The sequence below is a fragment of the Lipotes vexillifer genome, unplaced genomic scaffold (genome assembly GCF_000442215.2).
Source record: "Lipotes vexillifer unplaced genomic scaffold, Lipotes_vexillifer_v1.1 scaffold835, whole genome shotgun sequence".
Taxonomy (NCBI): Eukaryota; Metazoa; Chordata; class Mammalia; order Artiodactyla; family Lipotidae; genus Lipotes; species Lipotes vexillifer.
The window spans coordinates 2,340,540-2,358,575 of record NW_006774135.1 but is presented as its reverse complement, the minus strand read 5'-3'; the positions used below and the strand labels follow the sequence as shown (position 1 = coordinate 2,358,575).

At 50.4% G+C, this 18,036-nt stretch overlaps 1 protein-coding gene across 1 annotated transcript in view; it reads left to right on the top strand.

Annotated features, from left to right (window-relative positions):
- The window catches only part of CEP104 (centrosomal protein 104), a 53,156-nt gene extending 35,829 nt beyond the window's left edge, over nt 1-17,327 (top strand). Inside the window, exons 15-21 of the mRNA XM_007448959.1 lie at nt 10,313-10,349; nt 10,574-10,640; nt 11,453-11,561; nt 13,074-13,212; nt 13,384-13,451; nt 16,278-16,368; nt 17,212-17,327. Of these exons, the coding sequence (XP_007449021.1) occupies nt 10,313-10,349; nt 10,574-10,640; nt 11,453-11,561; nt 13,074-13,212; nt 13,384-13,451; nt 16,278-16,368; nt 17,212-17,327 (627 nt within the window). The remainder of the gene's footprint in view (nt 1-10,312; nt 10,350-10,573; nt 10,641-11,452; nt 11,562-13,073; nt 13,213-13,383; nt 13,452-16,277; nt 16,369-17,211) is intronic.
- Nucleotides 17,328-18,036: the final 709 nt, after the last annotated feature.

The window sequence follows — 18,036 nt, the reverse complement described above, 5'->3', positions numbered from 1 at the left end:
AGCACAGGTCACTGCCCCCACCCCTCTTCCGGGGAGCCTGTGCAGCCCGCCACTGCCAGGTTCCCGGGATCCAGGGACAATTTCTCAGGGAGAACACACGGCGGGCCTCAGGCTGGGGCAACGTCACGCCGACTTCTGCCGCCGCAGGACCGCTCCGCACTCCGTGCCCCTCCCTGCCCCCGGCCTGAGAGCGCCAGAGCCCCCGAGTCAGCGGCTCCTTTAACGCCGTCCTGTCTGAGCAAAAAGCAGACGCCCTCCAGCGACCTACACGCAGAGGCAGGGCCAAGTCGAAAGCTGAGCCCCTGTGAGCTGTGAGAACAAAGAAGAAAAAGGGAAATCTCTCCCAGCAGCCTCAGAAACAGCGGATTAAAGCTACACAATCAATTTGATGTACCCTGCCTCTGTGGAATACATGAATAGACAGCGAATCATCCCAAATTGAGGAGGCGGACTTCTAGAGCAAGATCTATGATTTTTTCCCCTTTTCCTCTTTTTGTGAATGTGTATGTGTATGCTTCTGTGTGAGATCTTGTCTGTATAGGTTTGCTTCCACCATTTGTCCCAGCGTTCTATCCGACCATTTTTTTTTTTAATTTTTTTCTTAATAATTAATTTTAATTTAAAGAACTCTGTTATACTTTACCTTCTTTCTATCTTTCCTTCCTTCCTTCCCTTTTTGAGACAACGAATCGTCCCAAATTGAGGAGGTGGACTTGGAGAGCAAGTTTTATGATTTTTTCCACTTTACCTCTTTTTGTGAGGGTATATGTGTATGCTTCTATGTAAGATTTTGTCTCTATAACTTTGCTTCCACCATTTGTCCTAAGGTTCTATCCTTCCCTTTTTTTTTTCCTCTAAATAATTATTTTTTTAATTCAATAACTTTATTATACTTTATTTTATTTTACTGTATCTTCTTTCTTTCTGTATTTTTTCCTTCCTTCCCTCATTCCTTCCTTCCTTCCCTCCTCCCTCCCTCCCTCCTTTCTTTCCTTCTTGCCTTCTTCCTTTCTTTTCTTCTTTCTTTCTTTCTTCCTTCCCTCCTTCCTTCCTTCCCTCCTCTCTTTCTTTCTTTCTTTCTTTCTTTCCTATTTCCTCCTACTTATACTAATTCTCTCTACTTTCTCTCCCTTTTATTCTGAGCCGAGTGGATGAAAGGCTCTTGCTGCTCCAGCCAGGAGTCAGGACTCTGCCTCTGAGGTGGGAGAGCCAACTTCAGAACACTCGTCAAGAAGAGACCTCCCAGCCCCACATAATATCAAACGGCGAAAATCTCCCAGAGATCTCCATCTCAACACCAGCACCCAGCTTCGCTCAACGACCAGCAAGCTACAGTGCTGGACAACCTATGCCAACCATATAGCAAAACAGGAACACAACCCCACCCACTAGCAGAGAGGCTGCCTAAAATCATAATAAGTCCACAGACACCCCAAAACACACCACCAGACGTGGACCTGCCCACTAGAGAGACAAGATCTAGCCTCATACACCACAACACAGCCACTAGTCCCCTCCACCAGGAAGCCTACACAACGCACTGAACCAACCTTAGCCACTGGAGACAGACATCAAAAACAACGGGAGCTACGAACTTGCAGCCTGCAAAAAGGTGAACCCAATCACAGTAAGATAAGCAAAATGAGAAGACAGAAAAACACACAGCAGATGAAGGAGCAGGATAAAAACCCACCAGACCTAACAAATGAAGAGGAAATAGGCAGTCTACCTGAAAAAGAGTTCAGAATAATGATAGTAAAGATGATCCAAAATCTTGGAAATAGAATGGACAAAATGCAAGAAGCAGTTAACAAGGACCTAGAAGAAATAAAGATGAAACAGACAATGATGAACAACACAATAAATGAAATGAAAAATACTCTAGATGGGATCAATAGCAGAATAAATGAGGCAGAAGAACGGATAAGTGACCTGGAAGATAAAATAGTGGAAATAACTACTGCAGAGCAGAATAAAGAAAAAAGAATGAAAAGAACTGAGGACAGTCTCAGAGACCTCTGGGACAACATTAAACGCACCAACATTCGAATTATAGGGGTTCCAGAAGAAGAAGAGAAAAAGAAAGGGACTGAGAAAATATTTGAAGAGATTATAGTTGAAAACTTCCCTAATATGGGAAAGGAAATCGTTAATCAAGTCCAGGAAGCACAGAGAGTCCCATACAGGATAAATTCAAGGAGAAATACGCCAAGACACATATTAATCAAACTGTCAAAAACTAAATACAAAGAAAGCATATTAAAAGCAGCAAGGGAAAAACAACAAATAACACACAAGGGAATCCCCATAAGGTTAACAGCTGATCTCTCAGCAGAAACTCTACAAGCCAGAAGGGAGTGGCAGGACATACTGAAAGTGATGAAGGAGAAAAACCTGCAACCAAGATTACTCTACCCAGCAAGGATCTCATTCAGATTTGATGGAGAAATTAAAACCTTTACAGACAAGCAAAAGCTGAGAGAGTTCAGCACCACCAAACCAGCTTTACAACAAATGCTAAAGGAACTTCTCTAGACAAAAACACAAGAGAAGGAAAAGTCCTATAATAACGAACCCAAAACAATTTAGAAAATGGGAATAGGAACATACATATCGATAATTACCTTAAATGTAAATGGACTAAATGCTCCCACCAAAAGACACAGATTGGCTGAATGGATACAAAAACAAGACCCATATATATGCTGTCTACAAGAGACCCACTTCAGACCTAGAGACACATACAGACTGAAAGTAAGGGGATGGAAAAAGATATTCCATGCAAATGGAAACCAAAAGAAAGCTGGAGTAGCAATTCTCATATCAGACAAAATAGACTTTAAAATAAGGACTATCAGAAGAGACAAAGAAGGACACTACATAATGATTAAGGGATCGATCCAAGAAGAAGATATAACAATTGTAAATATTTATGCACCCAACATAGGAGCACCTCAATACATAAGGCAAAAACTAGCAGCCATAAAAGGGGAAATCGACAGTAACACATTCATAGTAGGGGACTTCAACACCCCACTTTCACCAATGGACAGATCATCCAAAATGAAAATAAATAAGGAAACACAAGCTTTAAATGATACATTAAACAGGATGGACTTAATTGATATTTATAGGACACTCCATCCAAAAACAACAGAATACACATTTTTCTCAAGTGCTCATGGAACATTCTCCAGGATAGATCATATCTTGGGTCACAAATCAAGCCTTGGTAAATTTAAGAAAATTGAAATTATATCAAGTATCTTTTCCGACCACAACGCCATGAGATTAGATATCAATTATAGGAAAAGAGCAGTAAAAAATACAAACACATGGAGGCTAAACAATACACTACTTAGTAACGAAGTGATCACTGAAGAAATCAAAGAGGAAATTAAAAAATACCTAGAAACAAATGACAATGGAGATACAACGACCCAAAACCTATGGGATGCAGCAAAAGCAGTTCTAAGAGGGAAGTTTATAGCAATACAAGCCCACCTTAAGAAGCAGGAAACATCTCGAATAAACAACCTAACCTTGCACCTCAAGCAATTAGAGAAAGAAGAACAAAAAAACCCCAGAGTTAGCAGAAGGAAAGAAATCATAAAAATCAGATCAGAAATAAATGAAAAAGAAATGAAGGAAACAATAGCAAAGATCAATAAAACTAAAAGCTGGTTCTTTGAGAAGATTAACAAAATTGATAAACCATTAGCCAGACTCATCAAGAAAATAAGGGAGAAGACTCAAATCAATAGAATCAGAAATGAAAAAGGAGAAGTAACAACTGACACTGCAGAAATACAAAAAATCATGAGGGATTACTACAAGCAACTCTATGCCAATAAAATGGACAATCTGGAAGAAATGGACAAATTCTTAGAAATGCACAAACTGCCAAGACTGAATCAGGAAGAAATAGAAAATATGAACAGACCAATCACAAACACTGAAATTGAAACTGTGATTAAAAATCTTCCAACAAACAAAAGCCCAGGACCAGATGGCTTCACAGGCGAATTCTATCAAACATTTAGAGAAGAGCTAACACCTATTCTTCTCAAACTCTTCCAAAATATAGCAGAGGGAGGAACACTCCCAAACTCATTCTACGAGGCCACCATCACCTTGATACCAAAACCAGACAAGGATGTCACAAAGAAAGAAAACTACAGGCCAATATCACTGATGAACATAGATGCAAAAATCCTCAACAAAATACTAGCAAACAGAATCCAACAGCACATTAAAAGGATCATACACCATGATCAAGTGGGGTTTATTCCAGGAATGCAAGGATTCTTCAATATACGCAAATCTATCAATGTGATTAACCATATTAACAAATTGAAGGAGAAAAACCATATGATCATCTCAATAGATGCAGAGAAAGCTTTTGACAAAATTCAACACCCATTTATGATAAAAACCCTGCAGAAAGTAGGTGTAGAGGGAACTTTCCTCAATATAATAAAGGCCGTATATGACAAGCCCACAGCCAACATCATCCTCAATGGCGAAAAACTGAAAGCATTTCCACTAAGGTCAGGAACAAGACAAGGTTGCCCACTCTCACCACTCTTATTCAACATAGTTTTGGAAGTTTTAGCCACAGCAATCAGAGAAGAAAAGGAAATAAAAGGAATCCAAATCGGAAAAGAAGAAGTAAAGCTGTCACTGTTTGCAGATGACATGATACTATACATAGAGAATCCTAAAGATGCTACCAGAAAACTACTAGAGCTAATCAATGAATTTGGTAAAGTAGCAGGATACAAAATTAATGCACAGAAATCTCTGGCATTCCTATATACTAATGATGAAAAATCTGAAAGTGAAATCAAGAAAACACTCCCATTTACCATTGCAACAAAAAGAATAAAATATCTAGGAATAAACCTACCTAAGGAGACAAAAGACCTGTATGCAGAAAATTATAAGACACTGATGAAAGAAATTAAAGATGATACAAACAGATGGAGAGATATACCATGTTCTTGGATTGGAAGAATCAACATTGTGAAAATGACTCTACTTCCCAAAGCAATCTATAGATTCAATGCAATCCCTATCAAACTACCACTGGCATTTTTCACAGAACTAGAACAAAAAATTTCACAATTTGTATGGAAACACAAAAGACCCCGAATAGCCAAAGCAATCTTGAGAACAAAAAATGGAGCTGGAGGAATCAGGCTGCCTGACTTCAGACTATACTACAAAGCTACAGTAATCAAGACAGTATGGTACTGGCACAAAAACAGAAAGATAGATCAATGGAATAGGATAGAAAGCCCAGAGATAAACCCATGCACATATGGTCACCTTATCTTTGATAAAGGTGGCAGGAATATACAGTGGAGAAAGGACAGCCTCTTCAATAAGTGGTGCTGGGAAAATTGGATAGGTACATGTAAAAGTATGAGATTAGATCACTCCCTAACACCATACACAAAAATAAGCTCAAAATGGATTAAAGACCTAAATGTAAGGCCAGAAACTATCAAACTCTTAGAGGAAAACATAGGCAGAACACTCTATGACATAAATCACAGCAAGATCCTTCTTGACCCATCTCCTAGAGTAATGGAGATAAAAACAAAAATAAACAAATGGGACCTAATGAAACTTCAAAGCTTTTGCACAGCAAAGGAAACCATAAACAAGACCAAAAGACAGCCCTCAGAATGGGAGAAAATATTTGCAAATGAATCAACTGACAAAGGATTAATCTCTAAAATTTACAGGCAGCTCATGCAGCTCAATACCAAAAAAATAAACAACCCAATCCAAAAATGGGCAGAAGACCTAAATAGACATTTCTCCAAAGAAGATATACAGACTGCCAACAAACACGTGAAAGAATGCTCAACATCACTAATCATTAGAGAAATGCAAATCAAAACTACAGTGAGATATCATCTCACACCAGTCAGAATGGCCATCATCAAAAAATCTAGAAACAATAAATGCTGGAGAGTGTGTGGAGAAAAGGGAACACTTTTGCACTGCTGGTGGGAATACGAATTGGTACTGCCACTATGGAGAACAGTATGGAGGTTCCTTAAAAAACTACAAATAGGGCTTCCCTGGTGGCGCAGTGGTTGAGAGTCCGCCTGGCAATGCAGGGGACACGGGTTCATGCCCCGGTCCGGGAAGATCCCACATGCCGCGGAGCGGCTGGGCCTGTGAGCCACGGCCACTGAGCCTGCGCGTCCGGAGCCTGTGCTCCGCAACGGGAGAGGCCACAGCAGTGCGAGGCCCACGTACCACAAAAAAAATAAAAATAAAAATAAAACTACAAATAGAACTACGATATGACCCAGCAATCCCTCTACTGGGCATATACCCTGAGAAAACCATAATTCAAAGAGTCATGTACCAAAATGTTCATTGCAGCTCTATTTACAGTAGCCTGGAGATGGAAACAACCTAAGTGCCCGTCATCGGATGAATGGATAAAGAAGATGTGGCACCTATATACAATGTAATATTTCTCAACCATAAAAAGAAATGAAATTGAGCTATTTGTAATGAGGTGGATAGACCTAGAGTCTGTCATACAGAGTGAAGTACGTCAGAAAGAGAAAGACAAATACCGTATGCTGACACATATATATGGAATCTAAGAAAAAAAATGTCATGAAGAACCTAGGGGTAAGACAGGAATAATGACACAGACCTACTAGAGAATGGACTTGAGGATATGGGGGGGGGGTGAGCTGTGACAAAGTGGGAGAGAGGCATGGACATATATACACTACCAAACGTAAGGTAGATAGCTAGTGGGAAGCAGCCACATAGCACAGGGAGATCAGCTCGGTGCTTTGTGACCACCTGGAGGGGTGGGATAGGGAGGGTGGGAGGGAGGGAGATGCAAGAGGGAAGAGATATGGGAACATTTGAATATGTATAACTGATCCACTTTGTTATAAAGTAGAAACTAACACACCATTGTAAAGCAATTATACCCCAATAAAGATGTTAAAAAAAAAAGAACAAAAAAAAACCAACGTTAGCATAAGGAAAGAAATCGTAAAGATCATATCAAAAAGAAATGAAGAAGAAATGAAGGAAACAGTAGCAAAGATCAATAAAACTAAAAGCTGGTTCTTTGAGAAGAAAAACAAAATTGATAAGCCATTAGCCAGACTCGTCAAGAAGAAAAGGGAGAAGACTCAAATCAACAGAATCAGAAATGAAAAAGGGGAAGGAACAGTTGCATGCTCATCATTCTCCCCGGGGTGAAGTGTGCTGCTGGCCCAGCCGTGTTCAGAGAGGAAGCTCGGAGCTGCAGGCGCTGGCGGAGCGGGGAGCGGGTAGAGGGACAGGATCCCCTCTGCAGCTTCTCGCCTCCTTTAGAGGCAAAGGAGGGAAAGAAGCTTGCATATGAAGATCTGATCTCCGCGCACTAAAAGAGGAAGGTTTGGGGCCAATGCTGCCGGTCAGGAAGCACTGAGTCCTAGTGCGCAGGGGGCATCAGACGGTGTTTGGTTGTGTGAAACGTGTCCCTTCTGAAGGGCCCTGCCTCTGTGATTTAAATTTGTGCCATCACTGGTTTTTGTGATTAAGTTCCTTAAGTTGATAGTAAAAGGGAGAGGACGTAGATGCATAAGGCCGGCTGTGCTCATGCGGGTGAGTCTCCTGGGAAGTGCTCTGACCACCGCTTTTTAGAAAAAGAATAAGTGACTAAAAATGGCAAAAAAGAAAGAAAATACGACCGAATGTATGTCGAAGTGCCTGTGACAGAAAGTGACAGTGACGTTTCCGCTGGACGCTGGCTTGTCAGAATGCCTGTGAGAAGAGGGGGAAAGCGGCCACCGAGGATCAGAAGAGAGGAGGCGGGGGACCAGTGGGGCAGCGCGGGAGCAGTGCCCGGCCTGGGTGCTGCCGAGGTCACCAGGCTGTGCGTCCCCACAGCGTCTGTGGTGCGGGGCATGGAGGCCTGCCCTCCAGCTCGTCTTCATCCTTCAGTGTTTGCACTGGGCCAGCCCTGCCCTGGGCTCCAGAGATGCAGCAGGAACAAGGGCCGCTGCTCCAGTAGAGACCACACGGCACAGCCGCTCGGGAGGGTGGGTGCCGTCCTGCTGTCCTTGTCCTGAGAGGATCACTGAAGCCATCTTGCAGGAGGATGACAGAATCTTTTTTTCTATTTTTTATTATCGTAAAATATACATAACATGAGATTTACCATTTTAACCATTTTTAAGTGTACAGTTCTGTGCCATTGAGGACATTCACATCGTTGTGTAGACACCACCACCATCCAGCTCCAAAACTATTGAGAACGGCAGAATATTTTTTTTTTCTTTTTTCTTTTTTTTTTTTTTTTTTTTTTTTTTTTTCGCCGGTTCTATCAGGGAAAGTATTTTTCTTGGTGTACGCGGGCCTCTCACTGCCGTGGCCTCTCCCGTCGCGGAGCAACAGGCTCCGGACGCGCAGGCCCAGCGGCCATGGCCCACGGGCCCAGCCGCTCCGCGGCATGTGGGATCCTCCCGGACCGGTACACAAACCCGTGTCTCCCGCATCGGCAGGCGGACCCTCAACCACTGCACGGCAGAATATTTTTAAATCACCCGATTGCTCACGAGTTTTAGGAAAAGATTTTTAAATTACTAATCAGTTGTCTAGTCTGTTCAAAGCATAGATTAAGGTAGATTTTATAACTAAAATTTAACTTTTGGCATTGTTCATTTGTCTCCCTGCAAGATATACAAACCCATCTCTCATTAATAAGAATTGTTTTTGATGCCCAGAATCCATTTGTGTAAGTTTGCTTTCTTTAGTTGGTAGGTGTATAAATCACGTGAACCCTATTTGCAAGTTTAATATCAGTCTGTCAAGTTCTTTCCCAGTCCTAAAATTGTATTCTCGTGTGTTTTCTGTATTCAGAGCTTGGGTTGGAGAGAAGTTCCTCTCGTGTAAGCTTTGATTTTCTGCACAGTAGACGGTGTCTACGTATTGTGTCACTTAATGCCGTGGATAGGGGACCGGCTCGTCCCTGTCCTCCCGTGAAACTGCAAGTCCCAGATGCGCCTCCCCCACCAGTGGCCAGCAGCCCAGGCCACGCGGGTCTAGTAGGCTCAGGTGGGGCAGACTGGCCAGTGCAGGGAGGAAGGCTTGGTGACGGGAGGAGCCCCCGGGAGGCCCCCGAGCGGCAGGAGGCGAGCTCGGTGCAGAGGGGCAGCTTCCCGCCGTGGACACACAGGGCCCCGCACCTGTCCTTCCTCCGGTCAGCAGTGCGCCCCCGGCTGTCACCTCCCACTGTGGGGACGCCCAGAAGCCAAGACCCACAAGGCAGATACACGGTGCGTGAGGGTGTGGTGCCCGCTCAGGGGAAGAGGAAGCCAGAGGAGGGAGGCGGCCAGCTGACGCCGCCTGACACCGCATGACACTGCGTGGCGGGGCCCCCAGGGCAGCAGTGCCGTGGCCTGCGGAGCCTTCAGGGGTCCCTTTACAGGGGAAGTAACGGGCGCCCTGGCCACTGTGTTTGCAGGTGGTGGGAAGGGCAGGCTCCTGGGGTGCTGAAGCAGAGCCTGTGGGGCTCACTGATGGGTCAGGGACAGGCCACACCTGGAACAGGAGGGAGGGGTGGGAGCCGCTGGGGTCTCCAGGCTTCGTGGCCTGAATACCTGGAAGACTGGCGGTTCTGGCCTCTGCGCCAGAGGCTGCGAGGGGCACACGTGAGGGGGAGCCTGTGGGTGGGGGAGGGGGGGGTTGGTCTGGTTAAGTCACATTTAAGTGACGTTAAGAGACCCAAGTACATGCTGGGTAGCAGAGAGGCCCAGGTGATGGCACAAACGTTTGGGTCACGAGCATAGAGATGGGTGTGCAGCCTGGGACCTGGGCGAAAGCACCGTCAGGGTCTGTACGGACAAACGGGGGGCGGGCTGAGTCCTGGAGGGGGCGCAGGCGGCGCCCTGGGAGCCCGACTAAGAAGGGCCTGGAGGAGACAGGTGAGGAGAGTCACGTGCCATCGGGAGCCCAAGGCGCGTCCTTCGGGCCGGCAGACACTGATGATAGGCAGGCGACCCGGAGGGGGTGCAGGTGGCCTTGAGGACGACTGGTTTCCATGGAGACGGGGGTGGGGCGGGCAGGAGCCCGGGGGCGGGGCTGTGGAGGGCAGGACGGAGGAGACTGCTGCCCACGATTGAGAGGGCGACTCTTTCAAACAAGTGTGTTGTTTGCAGATGGAGATTCTACCACACAGCCTAAGGTCATGCTTCCAGGATCACAGTAGACCCTGCGTAGACTCTCACTCGCGCTGCAGCCATTTGTCTCTGATCTTTCTGTTCTTGTGTTTCAGGAAAAAGAGAGTGAAGCTGCGAAGGCCAAGAATCAGGGTACGTAGAACGCACATCATGAAAGCTCTGCGTAGAAACCACTTGTATTCACGCCGCGAATGTCTGCATCTCCGACGCTTCAGGGCTGAATGCAAAATACTACCTTTACTAACTTGTAGCTTTTAAACTGTATTTCCCATCAAACTGGTTAACTGGTTACTAAAACTTTGAAAATAGTTTTCTACAAAAGGTTATTTAAATAGCTTTCTTTTTAATTTCTTTAGACACTCAAGGAAGGAAAGCGGCCCCACCTAATGCTCCAGAAATTCCAGATAATCACTATTTAGATAAGTGAGTAAAGTTGTCTCTAACCCACTGTAGAGTAAGCAGAGGGACTAACCACATAAAAATGCTGCCAGATAAATACATTCTCCCCGGTTCATTAGGATTACTCGAACTCATTGGCTCTTCTCAGTGATTTTGAAAGCTAGGAAATTGCCCTCTAAACCAGGCAGCGTCAGCTGTGAGTCAAGATAACCTTTCCTCTCTTCCCCGACAGAAATGAGCAGGCTGTTTGTCAGAAGTCCTGTTACAGGCCAAAAATTTTTTTTAGTGTTTTATGAAAGTATGGTTGATGTACAGTGTGTTAATTTCTGCTGTACAGCAGAGTGACTCAGTTATACACATATATGTTCTTTTTCATGTTCTTTTCCACAATGGTTTATCACAGGACATTGAATATGGAAGGCTCAAATTTTACAGCAGCAAAATGCTTTCTCCTGTGCTGTGGCTGAGACAAATCTACAAGGAATTTAAGGGAAATGTCTTGGTCTAATCTTTTCTTGTGATTTAAAATATCCTTTCTGCTTGGTGACGCTGACAGAGTTAGAATTCTAAGGGATCTTAAGCTACTTTATCTCAAACCCCTATGTGGTAAAGACTCTTTTTTACGCCCTTTGATAGAGGAGCTACCCAGCCCCTCCTGAGGCCCCTCTATGAGGGGCAGCCGTGCCTCCAGGTCAAGCTGAAGCCCACTCAGTGGGTCCAGGATGGTGGCCGCAGGCTGGGCACGGGGGGTGTCACGGAGCTCCCCGGGAGCCAGCAGAATGGGGATGGCTAAACTGGGTCTGTGCTTCAGTTCTTACCTTTCTGTTTTGTTTCAGTTTATGCATTTTTTGTGGGGAGCGGAGCGACTCCTTCACAGAAGAAGGCCTGGATCTCCATTACTGGAAGCACTGTCTTATGCTGACGAGATGTGACTACTGCAAACAGGTCAGGTGCTGGGCACGGGCGGGCAAGACCCAGGCCGGCGAGCTGGACACGCAGTTCCCGAAGGCCGAGTCACAAAAATGTCCCAAATCTTAGCATTTTCAGAGGAAAAGTTATGGGGAAAGTTTTGTTGGGGTTGATTTTTCTTACTTTATTATTAAAGTATAACATATATATAAATGTATACAAGTCGTAGGTGTTACAGCTCCTGAATTATCGCAGGATAAACAAATCCATGTAACCACCAGCGGGCCACGTACCCCAAGGTACCCCACCCTCCTCCCCAGGGCCATCACTGTCCTCATGTCTGTTTCTAGCTTTGTGAGTTTTACGGAAGTGGAATCACACGCCACGCCTGGGTTTGCCGTACAGTAATCCATTGTTTGAATGTACCGCGATTTATCAGTCCTTCCTACTGCGTCTGGGTTTGGGCTGAGACTGTTAGGGATAGCGTTGCTACAGACACCCTTGTGTAATCTTCCGCGCGTGCGGACGCACTTTTCTGGGCGCACACCTCGCTGTAGGACGGCTGGGTGGGCTCGCGTCCAGCTGCAGGGCCAGTGTGAGCCGCGCGCCTAGTGTCTGGGCGGGAGCCGCCCCCCGTCCTCGCCAGCCTCGCGGTCGCCACCTGGCACGCGCCCGCCGCGCTCTCCTGGCGATGCCGGGCTGGAGCCCTGCCCCCTGCTGGCCTCTCGCTGCCTCTCTTGCGAAGCACTTCTAGTTTCTCACCCATACTTGGAATTGGGCGCCGGTCCCACTATTGCTGACGTGTAGTCGTTCCCGACACACCCGGATGTGCGTCCTTCGCCACTTGAATGTGTGGTGTCCACACTGTGTCTGGCCTCTTCACCAACGAGCAGGAGCTTTTCATTTTAATGTTGTCCACCCTACTGACCCGTTCTAGGGTTAATGCTTGGGCACCCTGCTGAAGGGGTCCTCGTGCACCCCAGTTGTTCATCTTTCCTCTATGCAGCCAGCCCTCCTTTAGACGGAGGAGGGGAACCAGAAGGGGAGTGACCTTCTCTCCTGTCCTGGGTGCTCTCAGGCCTGCAGGGGCGGGGTGGGCAGGCCCCACCCTCTGAGCAGCTCCCCCCGCCCCCCGGTTGGCGGTGTGGACTCCTCCACCCGGCGTGGCCTGGCTCCTGTGGCAGCAAGCGAGAGTCTGCGGCGTGAAGCTCTAGGGTGTGTACAAGCCCCTCCTGGCAAAGAGGTCACAGTGGTGAAAGGGTCTCTTCTTGTGACCCGTTTCCGGGCACGTTCTTAGAAATGGCTGGGAACTGGGATTGAACCCAAGGCCACATAGACCCCTGAGCTCTTCAGAGTACAGGTCAGGGTTAGTGTTGTGGGTAAACCGTCACTCCCCCTCCCCGCTTAGCCGTGGCCTCTGGATGCTCCTGAGGTAGCATGGCAAGCAGGATGCGAGGTCTCCAGCCACGTGTACGTGACTGCGCACGTAACAGGCCGCACGCGCCTCGGGGTGCTCAGCCGTGTGACGTGTCCCGTCGTGGCTTCCAGGTGGTGGAGATTTCCAGCCTGACGGAACACCTGCTGACGGAGTGTGACAAAAAGGACGGCTTTGGGGAGTGTTACCGCTGCAGCGAGGCCGTTTTAAAGGAAGAGCTGCCCAGACACATAAAAACGAGAGACTGCAACCGTGAGTGCCCCCGCAGCCCCCCGAGACCCTCGCGCCATCCCCGGGAGGCCCGGCTAGGGGGCTTGGGGGGCAGATCCCGCGTCTGCCGGTGCCCCTGCCCCCCCGTTCCTCTGCGCCACCATTCACGCCCCACAGGAGTAACTAGATCTTGTGTCATTGAAACCATTTCAGCTGCCAAAGCGGAGAAGCTGGCGAACCGGTGTCCTCTGTGCCACGAGAATTTCACCCCTGGAGAAGAGGTGAGGGGCTGACGTGGGGGCAGCCTGGCCACATGGAGGGATGGCGGGCGTCGGGAGGAGGCTGGCCCCCGGGGTGGGGTGAGGCTCTGTCTCAGGGTTGCTGCCCAGCACGCCTGTGGCATCTCCCGGGAAGGGGGAGCGTCTCGGCTCTTTGGGATGGAAGCGGGAAGTGGTTTCACTTTTTCCAGGCTTGGCTTTTTCATCTCCACGTCGGGGCCTAGACTGGCCTCCTGGCCAGATTCTGTAACGCTCTGGTCCCTTGTGATGCATAAAGCTGAGCCCCGTCCAGGTTGGAAATCCTACCTCGTGTCTGGTGCCCAGTGCTCCGCCTGCCCCCAGCGTGAGCCATGCGGGTGACACAGCGGCCTAGCTGGGGGGCGCCAGGGTCTCCCACCCTCTCCTCCACGCGCCCCGTCATCTGGTGTCAGCCCGATCGCTCTGGCTCACACCACGCCGGTGCTGCCCTGCGTGCTGAGCTCCCGCGGGGCCCAGCAGGCCCAGCCTCTCCTGCCCTGAGCCCCTCAGCCGCGGCCACCTGCAGTCCACCCACTGCGTCCACTGCGGGGTCCCTTGTCCCAGCCCTGGGGCTGTGGTGCAAATAGGATGGCTCAGACCCAGCAACGCCCCGCCGTGCCGGATGGTGGGCCCGGCCACCCGCTGCTCCCTCAGCGCCCCGGCCATCCGGCCGTCCAGGGCTCATCCTCTCTCCCTCTCGGAAAACGTCACACACGTAACAGAGACAAGCACGGGAACCACATGCCCCCTCACGGGCCGTGTGTGGGGAAGGCACGGTGAAGGTTTAGGTCTCTTCCATTGTTGACTGGTTTTCAGAATGACAAGTTGGGTCCCCAGCATCTTCCAGTGGTGGCTTATTTGCTTGTTGGATCTTAGCACCATCAGGAACTCATGGCTTTAAACTGTCTGCTGTGTTCAGCTGTTGGCATCGCTGTGCTTAGTGGTGCGTGGACGAGCCGATCTCTGGCCATCAGAGCCTCTGCAGACAGGCTCCTGGCGCTGCCGGTGGCCCAGGGAACTCAGAGCCTCCTGGCCGTCGCAACAAGGTGCCCCACCGAGCCTTCCGTTCCTGGTTCCCTGCAGTGGAAATGACGTTCCAGGACCCCCTCGGGTGCCTCGGGTGCTCCTTGCTCCTGGTTCGGTACCATTCTGGGCCTCTTTGCAGACAGAGCCGGGGAAAACGTTGAGATAAATCCATCAAAAGTTCATGGTGGGGGCTTCCCTGGTGGCGCAGTGGTTGAGAGTCCGCCTGCCGATGCAGGGGACACGGGTTCGTGCCCCGGTCCGGGAGGATTCCACATGCCGCGGAGCGGCTGGGCCCGTGAGCCATGGCCACTGAGCCTGCGCGTCCGGAGCCTGTGCTCCATGGCAGGAGAGGCCACAACAGTGAGAAGCCCGCGTACCAAAAAAAAAAAAAAGAGTTCATGGTGAGGTTCCTGATTCGGAGTCTGAGCTGTAAGGGTTTCTTGAACCTCTGGTGTCACACGTCTGTGTGTCCTTCCTTCCCTCCCAAGAATCAGTGCCCACAGCCCCCAGAGATGCCCGTCGGACCGTCACAGAGTGTGCGTTGCTCGGACGCTCGTTCCCCTTGTGGGGGGCTCAGAGCAGCGTTGCAGGTGCTGCGGGCAGGGAGATGCTGCTGGACGCCACGCTGTCCCAGCTCTTCGTGTCCCTCCCGTGCCTCCTTCTGGAGACGTGGGGCAAAAGCATCTCTGCTTCATGGTCACGGGAGTTGCTCCACGTGCTTGTGTCGCCAGTTGTTAACAATTCAGCCTCATTGTTTCAGTCTGTGTTCAAGTCCCAGGGGTTTTCAAACACAAGCTCTGCAATTACATGAGATACTTAGACAGTTCCGAAGTCTGTCAAATGAGACTTACTCAGGGAAGACCTGACAGAAGCTGCTGCCCTGCCCACCATCCCTCCTCTCACAGAGCGAGGGGCTTTTTATGGTTTATCCATTTTAGTCTTAAATACGAACTGTTCTCACATGCCCACACTTTTTCTCTCTCCCTGTGTATTTTTAGAATTTAGGAGCCTTTGAGCTTTTGTTGTTGTTGTCACCTTTACACTTACTGTCGTATGTGACCAGCCCCTCCTTCTGGAGACCAGTCGGCTCCCTGCTCTGAGCAGCACGGACATTGGCAGTGGCCTCCTTCCCTTCCTGCCCTCCCCACAAGTCCCCCAGCGTCTGCCTTGAGGGGATGGCATCTGACTCACAGTCAACTGTAAAGAGGCACTAGCAGGCTTGTGCTGCTTTTCCTCTGCTTTCTCCGTGTTTTCTTAACGTGGCACCACCCGCCAAGCAGCTTAAACACCCGTTATTCTATCACAGTTTCTGTGGGTCAGAAGTCCAGGCACGACCTGGCTGGGTCCTCTGCTTGCGGTCTCCCAGGGCTGCACTCGAGGTGTCAGCCGGGCTCCGCCACTTCCTGGCCCATCGCGGGTGCTGGCAGAATTCTCTTCGTCATTGTAGGACCGAGGGCCCTTCTTCCTTGCTGGCTGTCCAGCAGGGCCACCCTCAGCCCCTGCACCCTGTGCCCCTGGACCATCGCACATTGTGCACCCCACGTGACAGCGGTCTTGGCGTGTTTGCTCAGCGGTGATGAGAGCTGGGAAAGGTGTGAAGTGCAGGCAGCATCTCAAGATACGTGGGTGCTCCGGCCGTGCACTCAGCACAGTGGGCTCCAAGGCAGGACACGCACAGAGCTCAGGACCCACGCCCGCGGCCGCAGCGCGTCGCCACCTCTGGCTCGGTCGTCTCAGTGGCCCCACTGGTGGCCTGGTTCCCACTCCACCTGCCTCTCGTTTCAGGCGTGGAAGGCCCACCTCATGGGCCCCGCAGGCTGCACAGTGAACCTGCGCCGGACGCACGTGCTGCGCAAGGCGCCCACGCTGCCGCCAGGTAAGCATCCGCCCCGGACTTGGCCCTGTCCCTGGGTCCCGAACAAGTAGGGCGATCATGTCGTCAGCACCAGCTCTGGCCGAAGCCCCTCCACGTGGCCCTGCTTCCCCAGGCTCCGCGGTGGCACTCACGGAGTTGACAAACCAAACCGCGGGTGTTCGCAGGTGCACACTGGGTCTCGTGTCCCTCCGCACCGTGGGTACCAGTGCCCAGAAACTGGGGGTTCAGTAGGAGACCCGTAGGCGGCGCCACGACCTGACTTCTGAGTCCCAGTTCTGGCTGCTTCTGTAGGATTTAGAATGCCTTACAGAAGAGTGTTGTTTTTCATTAGAAAATTATTGTGGACCTTGGATACACGACTCTATTTTGGGGCCCTGTGATCAACGAGAACACGAGGAAATGTGTCTCGTGCTCATTCAGCGCCAGGCACGGGCGCGTGCACGTGTATGAGGACCCGAGGTGCTGGGGGAGCCCCCGCGGCCTCCTAGCCAGGTAACCCGGCCCTGGTCACCTGGCTGCTGGTCTGTCATTTCGGGAACTGTTTGAAACTAAACATTAGGGAAGCGGCTCAGCCCTTTCCTCTGACCTGCGTCAGGCGCCTCCGCTGGCTCTTCTTCCTCTCCTGCCGTCGCGTGTGCTTCCTCGAGTGGCCGCCCAGCCCCCTCTCACGTCTGCCGGCCCAGCCCGGCCACCTGTGGGCTGGGTGACCGGGAGCGTCCCAGCCCCTCATGCTCGGATCCTCCCCATGTCTGGCGACCCCAGGCCACTCGTACGGTCACCGCGGCTTTGCACCCTGGCTCACGTTTGTCCCCCGTGCTCTGTGTGTCTGTGTGTCCACTGCAGGTAGAGGCCCAGCAGCAACCAAGTCAGGGACCTCAGGATCCAAGGTCGGAAGCAAGATCCCCACCCCCAAGGGGGGCCTGAGTAAAAGCTCCGGTAGGACGTACACAAAGCGGTGACACAACACCCCATCTGCTCCCTCGTCCCCAAAGGGACCGAGCAGCTTCCCCAGCCGTGGACGTGTCACCTCAAAGCACCTCTAGACGTGGCAGCCCCCACTCCGCCCCTGCTGCCCCCAGGCTCCTGGCTGCGCCTGTCCCGACCGTGGCCCCTGCGTCCGGAGTAAGGCCCTGATCTCCCGTGGCTCCGGCTCGCAGGTCTCCGGGGTCCACAGGAGACGGTCCTGCTGGAGGAGCAGCACCGAGCGGCCCGTGCGAAGGGACAGGCCGAGCGCAGCACCTCTGCACAGCTGCTTGGACTGATTTCCATAAAGCCCTCGCTCTAAACCTCTTGCATGTGGGTCTCTCTCAGCCGTAATGGAAGGTCTGCAGGGCTCGCCAGGCTGGGGGATGGGATGGGATGGGGGGGCCAGTCACCCTGTGCCCCTCCTCCCCAGGGTAGGGGGGCCATCAGCCTGCAAAGCCTGCATGTCCACGGCAGCAAGAAGTAAGGTCGAGGTCAAGAAGTTAAGGTCCCGGCCCGGCCCCCTCGGCTCTCGGCTGCCAGATGCTCGGAGCGCAGCCCCCCTGACCCCCCCCATCGGCGCCCACACCAGGTGGAGTGGAGGTTAATGCTGGCGGCTCCACGTCAGGCCTTCCCTCGGGGGGCTTCAAGTTCTTTACATGCATGAAGCCCTAGAAAAATACGAGACATTCCCCCAATGGTCCT